Source organism: Oncorhynchus mykiss, chromosome 26, assembly GCF_057628025.1.
Source record: "Oncorhynchus mykiss isolate SJ-2025 chromosome 26, ASM5762802v1, whole genome shotgun sequence".
NCBI lineage: Eukaryota > Metazoa > Chordata > Actinopteri > Salmoniformes > Salmonidae > Oncorhynchus > Oncorhynchus mykiss.
Window position 1 is genome coordinate 50218064 of NC_143047.1, and position 11937 is coordinate 50230000.

The 11937-nt window shown below is 29.3% G+C and overlaps 1 protein-coding gene across 1 annotated transcript in view; it reads left to right on the forward strand.

Annotated features, from left to right (window-relative positions):
* lrp3 (low density lipoprotein receptor-related protein 3) overlaps window positions 1-11937 on the forward strand; it is a 65833-nt gene that overhangs the window by 44279 nt on the left and 9617 nt on the right. The window contains 1 exon segment of the mRNA XM_090221978.1: window positions 2132-2293. Coding sequence (XP_090078104.1) covers window positions 2132-2293 — 162 coding nt within the window.

Sequence of the window (11937 nt, forward strand, 5' to 3'; positions counted from 1 at the left end):
AATATACACACTGAGGAAGACAACATACTGATCAATATAATATAATATACACACTGAGGAAGACAACATACTGATCAATATAATATAATATACACACTGAGGAAGACAACATACTGATCAATATAATATACACACTGAGGAAGACAACATACTGATCAATATAATATAATATACACACTGAGGAAGACAACATACTGATCAATATAATATACACACTGAGGAAGACAACATACTGATCAATATAATATAATATACACACTGAGGAAGACAACATACTGATCAATATAATATAATATACACACTGAGGAAGACAACATACTGATCAATATAATATAATATACACACTGAGGAAGACAACATGCTGATCAATATAATATACACACTGAGGAAGACAACATACTGATCAATATAATATACACACTGAGGAAGACAACATACTGATCAATATAATATAATATACACACTGAGGAAGACAACATACTGATCAATATAATATACACACTGAGGAAGACAACATACTGATCAATATAATATACACACTGAGGAAGACAACATACTGATCAATATAATATAATATACACACTGAGGAAGACAACATGCTGATCAATATAATATACACACTGAGGAAGACAACATACTGATCAATATAATATAATATACACACTGAGGAAGACAACATACTGATCAATATAATATAATATACACACTGAGGAAGACAACATACTGATCAATATAATATAATATACACACTGAGGAAGACAACATGCTGATCAATATAATATAATATACACACTGAGGAAGACAACATGCTGATCAATATAATATAATATACACACTGAGGAAGACAACATACTGATCAATATAATATACACACTGAGGAAGACAACATACTGATCAATATAATATAATATACACACTGAGGAAGACAACATGCTGATCAATATAATATACACACTGAGGAAGACAACATACTGATCAATATAATATAATATACACACTGAGGAAGACAACATACTGATCAATATAATATACACACTGAGGAAGACAACATACTGATCAATATAATATAATATACACACTGAGGAAGACAACATACTGATCAATATAATATACACACTGAGGAAGACAACATGCTGATCAATATAATATAATATACACACTGAGGAAGACAACATACTGATCAATATAATATACACACTGAGGAAGACAACATACTGATCAATATAATATAATATACACACTGAGGAAGACAACATACTGATCAATATAATATAATATACACACTGAGGAAGACAACATGCTGATCAATATAATATAATATACACACTGAGGAAGACAACATGCTGATCAATATAATATAATATACACACTGAGGAAGACAACATGCTGATCAATATAATATACACACTGAGGAAGACAACATACTGATCAATATAATATAATATACACACTGAGGAAGACAACATACTGATCAATATAATATAATATACACACTGAGGAAGACAACATACTGATCAATATAATATACACACTGAGGAAGACAACATACTGATCAATATAATATAATATACACACTGAGGAAGACAACATGCTGATCAATATAATATAATATACACACTGAGGAAGACAACATGCTGATCAATATAATATAATATACACACTGAGGAAGACAACATGCTGATCAATATAATATAATATACACACTGAGGAAGACAACATGCTGATCAATATAATATAATATACACACTGAGGAAGACAACATACTGATCAATATAATATAATATACACACTGAGGAAGACAACATACTGATCAATATAATATAATATACACACTGAGGAAGACAACATGCTGATCAATATAATATAATATACACACTGAGGAAGACAACATGCTGATCAATATAATATAATATACACACTGAGGAAGACAACATACTGATCAATATAATATACACACTGAGGAAGACAACATACTGATCAATATAATCTACACACTGAGGAAGACAACATGCTGATCAATATAATATAATATACACACTGAGGAAGACTCTGTGTTCATCAGGTTCTGATGAGAAGAACTGTTTTGATTGTAAATATACAGCAGTATCTCTCATTCATTCATCTGTTCCAGTGCCCAGACGGTTCTGATGAGAAGAACTGTTTTGACTGCCAGCCGGGTAACTTCCACTGTGGCACCAACCTGTGTATCTTCGAGACGTGGCACTGTGATGGCCAGGAGGACTGTCTGGATGGTAGTGACGAGAGAGACTGTTTGGGAGCTGTACCCAGGAAGGTACAGAAAAACATCATTTGATGAGTGCTTACATTTGTCCTACAGTTGAAGTCGGTAGTTTACATACACTCAGGTTGGAGTCATTAAAACTCGTTTTTCAACCACTCCACAAATTTCTTGTTAACAAACTATAGTTTTGGCAAGTCGGTTGGGACATCTACTTTGTTCATGACACAAGTCATTTTTCCAACAATTATTTACAGATGATTTCACTTATAATTCACTGTATCACAATTCCAGTGGGTCAGAAGTTTACATTCACTAAGTTGACTATGCCTTTAAACAGCTTGGAAATGACAGAAAATGATGTCATGGCTTCAGAAGCTTCTGATAGGCTAATTGACACCATTGAGTCAATTTGAGGTGTACCTGTGGATGTATTTCAAGGCCTACCTTCAAACTCAGTGCCTCTTTGTCGACATCGTGGGAAAATCAAAAGAAATCAGCCAAGATCTCAGAAGAAAACGCCTGAATGTACCACATTCTTCTGTACTAACAATAGTACACAAGCATAAACACCATGGGACCACGCAGCCATCATACCGCTCAGGAAGGAGACGCGTTCTGTCTCCTAGAGATTAACGTACTTTGGTGTGAAAAGTGCAAATCAATCCCAGAACAGCAGCAAAGGACCTTGTGAAGATGCTGGAGGAAACAGGTACAAAAGTATCTATATCCACAGTAAAACAAGGCCTATATCGACATAACCTGAAAGGCCGCTCAGCAAGGAAGAAGCCACAGCTCCAAAACCGCCATAAAAAAGCCAGACTACGGTTTGTAACTGCACATGGGGACAAAGATCGTACTTTTTGGAGAAATGTCCTCTGGTCTGATGAAACAAAAATAGAACTGTTTGGCCATAATGACCATCGTTATGTTTGGAGGAAAAAGAGGGAGGCTTGCAAGCCGAAGAACACCATCCCAACCGTGAAGCACGGGGGTGGCAGCATCATGTTGTGGGGGTGCTTTGCTGCAGGAGGGACTGGTGCACTTCACAAAATAGATGGCCATCACAAAGCCCTGACCTCAATCCTATAGAAACATTTTGGGCAGAAATTGAAAAAGCTTGTGCGAGCAAGGAGGCCCATAAACCTGACAGTTACACCAGCTCTGTCAGGAGGAATGGGCCAAAATTCACCCAACTTATTGTGGGAAGCTTGTGGAAGGCTACCCAAAACGATTGACCCAAGTTAAACAATTTAAAGGCAATGCTACCAAATACTAATTGAGTGTATGTAAACTTCTGACCCACTGGAAATATGCTGAAATAAATCAATCTCCCTACTATTATTCTGACATTTCACATTCTTAAAATAAAGTGATGATCCTAACTCACCTAAGACAGGGAATTTGTATTAGGATTAAATGTCAGGAATTGTGAAAAACTGAGTTTGAATGTATTTGGCTAAGGTGTATGTAAACTTCTGACTTCAACTGTATTTAACAAATGTGTATTATACACGTGTTTATTGCATATCCCAACTCCCCCTGAGAAACCCTCAGAGAGTGGGGTCACGGCCAGGGTCACCGTTGTCCAGTGCCCCTGGAGCACTAAGGGTTAGGTGCCTTGCTCAAGTGCACATCGACAGATTTCTCACCTTGTTGGCTTCAGGATTCAAACGAGCAACCTTTTGATTACTCTAACCGCTGGGTTACCTGCCATCTGGCTACCTGGCACCTGGTTACCTGCCATCTGGCTACCTGGCACCTGTTTACCTGCCATCTGGCTACCTGGCACCTGGTTACCTGCCATCTGGCTACCTGGCACCTGGTTACCTGCCATCTTGCTACCTGGCACCTGTTTACCTGCCATCTGGCTACCTGGCACCTGGTTACCTGCCATCTGGCTACCTGGCATCTGGTTACCTGTTACCTGGCTACCTGGCACCTGGTTACCTGACACCTGGCTACCTGGCACCTGGTTACCTGGCACCTGGTTACCTGGCACCTGGTTACCTGCCATCTGGTTACCTGCCACCTGGCGACCAATCTACATTTGAATCTTACCCTACGAGGTCCAGAGTACTGCTGGTTTTCTGTTCTACCTGATAATGAATTACTCTCAACTGGTGTCCCAGGTCTAAATCAGCCCCTGATCATTAACACACCTGGTGTCCCAGGTCTAAATCAGTCCCTGATCATTAACACACCTGGTGTCCCAGGTATAAATCAGTCCCTGATCATTAACACACCTGGTGTCCCAGGTCTAAATCAGTCCCTGATCATTAACACACCTGATGTCCCAGGTCTAAATCAGTCCCTGATCATTAGCACACCTGGTGTCCCAGGTCTAAATCAGTCCCTGATCATTAACACACCTGGTGTCCCAGGTCTAAATCAGTCCCTGATCATTAGCACACCTGATGTCCCAGGTCTAAATCAGTCCCTGATCATTAGCACACCTGGTGTCCCAGGTCTAAATCAGTCCCTGATCATTAGCACACCTGGTGTCCCAGGTATAAATCAGTCCTTTATCAGAAGAGAGAATGGGAAAAAAAGCAGTGGAACTGATTTGAATCTGATTTCAACTCATTCCATTGAGGTCCCAGTGTCTGCAGGTTTTGTTTTTTCTCCTTCCAATTAATCCCCAGACAACCGGTGTCCTTACTTCATTAATCAAGGCAGGAGCGAAAACCCGCAGACACTCGGCCAGCACAGTATGTTTATATTGTTTATTGTTTATATTATGTTTATATTGTATTACTAGTAGTAGTGTGTTTTATAATGTATTGTATTACTAGTAGTAGTATGTTTTATAATGTATTGTATTACTAGTAGTAGTATGTTTATAATGTACTGTATTACTAGTAGTAGTGTGTTTTATAATGTATTGTATTACTAGTAGTAGTGTGTTTTATAATGTATTGTATTACTAGTAGTAGTATGTTTTATAATGTATTGTATTACTAGCAGTAGTATGTTTATAATGTATTGTATTACTAGTAGTAGTATGTTTATAATGTGTTTTATAATATATTGTATTACTAGTAGTAGTATGTTTTATAATGTATTGTATTACTAGTAGTAGTATGTTTTATAATGTATTGTATTACTAGTAGTAGTATGTTTTATAATGTATTGTATTACTAGTAGTAGTATGTTTATAATGTACTGTATTACTAGTAGTAGTGTGTTTTATAATGTATTGTATTACTAGTAGTAGTGTGTTTTATAATGTATTGTATTACTAGTAGTAGTATGTTTATAATGTATTGTATTACTAGTAGTAGTATGTTTATAATGTGTTTTATAATATATTGTATTACTAGTAGTAGTATGTTTTATAATGTATTGTATTACTAGTAGTAGTATGTTTTATAATGTATTGTATTACTAGTAGTAGTATGTTTTATAATGTATTGTATTACTAGTAGTAGTGTGTTTTATAATGTATTGTATTACTAGTAGTAGTGTGTTTTATAATGTATTGTATTACTAGTAGTAGTGTGTTTTATATTGTGTTGTATTACTAGTAGTAGTGTGTTTTATAATGTGTTTTAGAATGTATTGTATTACTAGTAGTAGTATGTTTTATAATGTGTTGTATTACTAGTAGTAGTGTGTTTATAATGTATTGTATTACTAGTAGTAGTATGTTTTATAATGTATTGTATTACTAGTCGTAGTATGTTTATAATGTGTTGTATTACTAGTAGTAGTATGTTTTATAATGTGTTGTATTACTAGTAGTAGTGTGTTTTATAATGTGTTTTAGAATGTATTGTATTACTAGTAGTAGTATGTTTTATAATGTGTTGTATTACTAGTAGTAGTGTGTTTTATAATGTATTGTATTACTAGTAGTAATATGTTTTATAATGTGTTTTATAATGTGTTGTATTACTAGTAGTAGTATATTTATAATGTATTGTATTACTAGTAGTAGTATGTTTATAATGTACTGTATTACTAGTAGTAGTATGTTTATAATGTATTGTATTACTAGTAGTAGTGTGTTTATAATGTATTGTATTACTAGTAGTAGTATGTTTATAGTGTGTTTTATAATGTGTTGTATTACTAGTAGTAGTATGTTTATAGTGTGTTTTATAATGTATTGTATTACTAGTAGTAGTATGTTATATAATGTATTGTATTACTAGTAGTAGTATGTTTATAATGTATTGTATTACTAGTAGTAGTATGTTTTATAATGTATTGTATTACTAGTAGTAGTATGTTTATAATGTATTGTATTACTAGTAGTAGTATGTTTATAATGTGTTGTATTACTAGTAGTAGTGTGTTTTATAATGTGTTTTAGAATGTATTGTATTACTAGTAGTAGTATGTTTATAATGTATTGTATTACTAGTAGTAGTGTGTTTTATAATGTGTTTTTTAATGTGTTGTATTACTTGTAGTAGTATGTTTATAATGTATTGTATTACTAGTAGTAGTATGTTTATAATGTGTTTTATAATGTATTGTATTACTAGTAGTAGTATGTTTTATAATGTGTTGTATTACTAGTAGTAGTGTGTTTTATAATGTATTGTATTACTAGTAGTAGTGTGTTTTATAATGTGTTGTATTACTAGTAGTAGTGTGTTTTATATTGTGTTTTAGAATGTATTGTATTACTAGTAGTAGTATGTTTTATAATGTGTTGTATTACTAGTAGTAGTGTGTTTATAATGTATTGTATTACTAGTAGTAGTATGTTTTATAATGTATTGTATTACTAGTCGTAGTATGTTTATAATGTGTTGTATTACTAGTAGTAGTATGTTTTATAATGTGTTGTATTACTAGTAGTAGTGTGTTTTATAATGTGTTTTAGAATGTATTGTATTACTAGTAGTAGTATGTTTTATAATGTGTTGTATTACTAGTAGTAGTGTGTTTTATAATGTATTGTATTACTAGTAGTAATATGTTTTATAATGTGTTTTATAATGTGTTGTATTACTAGTAGTAGTATGTTTTATAATGTATTGTATTACTAGTAGTAGTATGTTTATAATGTGTTGTATTACTAGTAGTAGTATGTTTATAATGTGTTTTATAATGTATTGTATTACTTGTAGTAGTGTGTTTATAATGTATTGTATTACTAGTAGTAGTATGTTTATAATGTGTTTTATAATGTATTGTATTACTAGTAGTAGTATGTTTATAATGTATTGTATTACTAGTAGTAGTATGTTTTATAATGTATTGTATTACTAGTAGTAGTGTGTTTTATAATGTATTGTATTACTAGTAGTAGTATGTTTTATAATGTGTTTTATAGTGTATTGTATTACTAGTAGTAGTATGTTTATAATGTATTGTATTACTAGTAGTAGTATGTTTATAATGTGTTGTATTACTAGTAGTAATATGTTTATAATGTATTGTATTACTAGTAGTAGTATGTTTTATAATTTATTGTATTACTAGTAGTAGTATGTTTTATAATGTATTGTATTACTAGTAGTAGTATGTTTATAATGTATTGTATTACTAGTAGTAGTGTGTTTTATTATGTATTGTATTACTAGTAGTAGTGTGTTTTATAATGTATTGTATTACTAGTAGTAGTATGTTTATAATGTATTGTATTACTAGTAGTAGTGTGTTTTATAATGTATTGTATTACTAGTAGTAGTGTGTTTTATAATGTATTGTATTACTAGTAGTAGTATGTTTTATAATGTGTTTTATAATGTGTTGTATTACTAGTAGTAGTGTGTTTATAATGTATTTTATTACTAGTAGTAGTATGTTTTATAATGTATTGTATTACTAGTAGTAGTATGTTTATAATGTATTGTATTACTAGTAGTAGTGTGTTTTATAATGTATTGTATTACTAGTAGTAGTGTGTTTTATAATGTATTGTATTACTAGTAGTAGTATGTTTTATAATGTGTTGTATTACTAGTAGTAGTATGTTTTATAATGTATTGTATTACTAGTAGTAGTATGTTTATAATGTGTTTTATAATGTATTGTATTACTAGTAGTAGTATGTTTATAATGTATTGTATTACTAGTAGTAGTGTGTTTTATAATGTATTGTATTACTAGTAGTAGTGTGTTTTATAATGTATTGTATTACTAGTAGTTGTGTGTTTTATAATGTATTGTATTACTAGTAGTAGTGTGTTTTATAATGTATTGTATTACTAGTAGTAGTATGTTTTATAATGTATTGTATTACTAGCAGTAGTATGTTTATAATGTATTGTATTACTAGTAGTAGTATGTTTATAATGTGTTTTATAATGTATTGTATTACTAGTAGTAGTGTGTTTTATAATGTATTGTATTACTAGTAGTAGTATGTTTATAATGTATTGTATTACTAGTAGTAGTGTGTTTTATAATGTATTGTATTACTAGTAGTAGTGTGTTTTATAATGTATTGTATTACTAGTAGTAGTATGTTTTATAATGTATTGTATTACCAGTAGTAGTATGTTTTATAATGTATTGTATTACTAGTAGTAGTATGTTTATAATGTATTGTATTACTAGTAGTAGTATGTTTTATAATATATTGTATTACTAGTAGTAGTATGTTTTATAATGTATTGTATTACTAGTAGTAGTATGTTTATAATGTATTGTATTACTAGTAGTAGTATGTTTATAATGTGTTGTATTACTAGTAGTAGTATGTTTATAATGTATTGTATTACTAGTAGTAGTGTGTTTTATAATGTATTGTATTACTAGTAGTAGTGTGTTTTATAATGTATTGTATTACTAGTAGTAGTGTGTTTTATAATGTATTGTATTACTAGTAGTAGTGTGTTTTATAATGTATTGTATTACTAGTAGTAGTATGTTTTATAATGTATTGTATTACTAGCAGTAGTATGTTTATAATGTATTGTATTACTAGTAGTAGTATGTTTATAATGTGTTTTATAATGTATTGTATTACTAGTAGTAGTGTGTTTTATAATGTATTGTATTACTAGTAGTAGTATGTTTATAATGTATTGTATTACTAGTAGTAGTGTGTTTTATAATGTATTGTATTACTAGTAGTAGTGTGTTTTATAATGTATTGTATTACTAGTAGTAGTATGTTTTATAATGTATTGTATTACCAGTAGTAGTATGTTTTATAATGTATTGTATTACTAGTAGTAGTATGTTTATAATGTATTGTATTACTAGTAGTAGTATGTTTTATAATATATTGTATTACTAGTAGTAGTATGTTTTATATTGTATTGTATTACTAGTAGTAGTATGTTTATAATGTATTGTATTACTAGTAGTAGTATGTTTATAATGTGTTGTATTACTAGTAGTAGTATGTTTTATAATGTATTGTATTACTAGTAGTAGTGTGTTTTATAATGTATTGTATTACTAGTAGTAGTATGTTTTATAATGTGTTGTATTACTAGTAGTAGTGTGTTTTATAATGTGTTGTATTACTAGTAGTAGTGTGTTTTATAATGTATTGTATTACTAGTAGTAGTGTGTTTATAATGTGTTGAATTACTAGTAGTAGTGTGTTTATAATGTGTTTTATAATGTGTTGTATTACTAGTAGTAGTGTGTTTATAATGTATTGTATTACTAGTAGTAGTATGTTTTATAATGTGTTGTATTACTAGTAGTTGTGTGTTTTATAATGTATTGTATTACTGTAGTGTGATTATAATGTGTTGTATTACTAGTAGTAGTGTGTTTATAATGTGTTTTATAATGTGTTGTATTACTAGTAGTAGTGTGTTTATAATGTATTGTATTACTAGTAGTAGTATGTTTTATAATGTGTTGTATTACTAGTAGTAGTATGTTTTATAATGTATTGTATTACTAGTAGTAGTGTGTTTATAATGTGTTTTATAATGTGTTGTATTACTAGTAGTAGTATGTTTATAATGTATTTTATAATGTATTGTATTACTAGTAGTAGTGTGTTTATTATGTATTTTATAATGTATTGTATTACTAGTAGTAGTGTGTTTTATAATGTATTGTATTACTAGTAGCAGTATGTTTATAATGTGTTTTATAATGTATTGTATTACTAGTAGTAGTATGTTTTATAATGTGTTGTTTTACTAGTAGTAGTATGTTTTATAATGTATTGTATTACTAGTAGTAGTGTGTTTTATAATGTATTGTATTACTAGTAGTAGTATGTTTATAATGTGTTGTATTACTAGTAGTAGTATGTTTATAATGTGTTGTATTACTAGTAGTAGTATGTTTTATAATGTATTGTATTACTAGTAGTAGTGTGTTTTATAATGTATTGTATTACTAGTAGTAGTATGTTTTATAATGTGTTGTATTACTAGTAGTAGTGTGTTTTATAATGTGTTGTATTACTAGTAGTAGTGTGTTTTATAATGTATTGTATTACCAGTAGTAGTATGTTTTATAATGTATTGTATTACTAGTAGTAGTATATTTATAATGTATTGTATTACTAGTAGTAGTATGTTTTATAATGTATTGTATTACTAGTAGTAGTATGTTTTATAATGTATTGTATTACTAGTAGTAGTATGTTTATAATGTATTGTATTACTAGTAGTAGTATGTTTATAATGTATTGTATTACTAGTAGTAGTATGTTTATAATGTGTTGTATTACTAGTAGTAGTATGTTTTATAATGTATTGTATTACTAGTAGTAGTGTGTTTTATAATGTATTGTATTACTAGTAGTAGTATGTTTTATAATGTATTGTATTACTAGTAGTAGTATGTTTATAATGTATTGTATTACTAGTAGTAGTATGTTTATAATGTGTTGTATTACTAGTAGTAGTATGTTTTATAATGTATTGTATTACTAGTAGTAGTGTGTTTTATAATGTATTGTATTACTAGTAGTAGTATGTTTTAGAATGTATTGTATTACTAGTAGTAGTGTGTTTTATAATGTATTGTATTACTAGTAGTAGTATGTTTTATAATGTGTTGTATTACTAGTAGTAGTGTGTTTTATAATGTGTTGTATTACTAGTAGTAGTGTGTTTTATAATGTATTGTATTACTAGTAGTAGTGTGTTTATAATGTGTTGTATTACTAGTAGTAGTGTGTTTATAATGTGTTTTATAATGTGTTGTATTACTAGTAGTAGTGTGTTTATAATGTATTGTATTACTAGTAGTAGTATGTTTATAATGTATTGTATTACTAGTAGTAGTATGTTTTATAATGTATTGTATTACTAGTAGTAGTATGTTTTATAATGTATTGTATTACTAGTAGTAGTATGTTTATAATGTGTTTTATAATGTATTGTATTACTAGTAGTAGTATGTTTATAATGTATTGTATTACTAGTAGTAGTGTGTTTTATAATGTATTGTATTACTAGTATTAGTGTGTTTATAATGTATTGTATTACTAGTAGTAGTGTGTTTTATAATGTATTGTATTACTAGTAGTAGTGTGTTTTATAATGTATTGTATTACTAGTAGTAGTATGTTTTATAATGTATTGTATTACTAGCAGTAGTATGTTTATAATGTATTGTATTACTAGTAGTAGTATGTTTATAATGTGTTTTATAATGTATTGTATTACTAGTAGTAGTGTGTTTTATAATGTATTGTATTACTAGTAGTAGTATGTTTATAATGTATTGTATTACTAGTAGTAGTGTGTTTTATAATGTATTGTATTACTAGTAGTAGTGTGTTTTATAATGTATTGTATTACTAGTAGTAG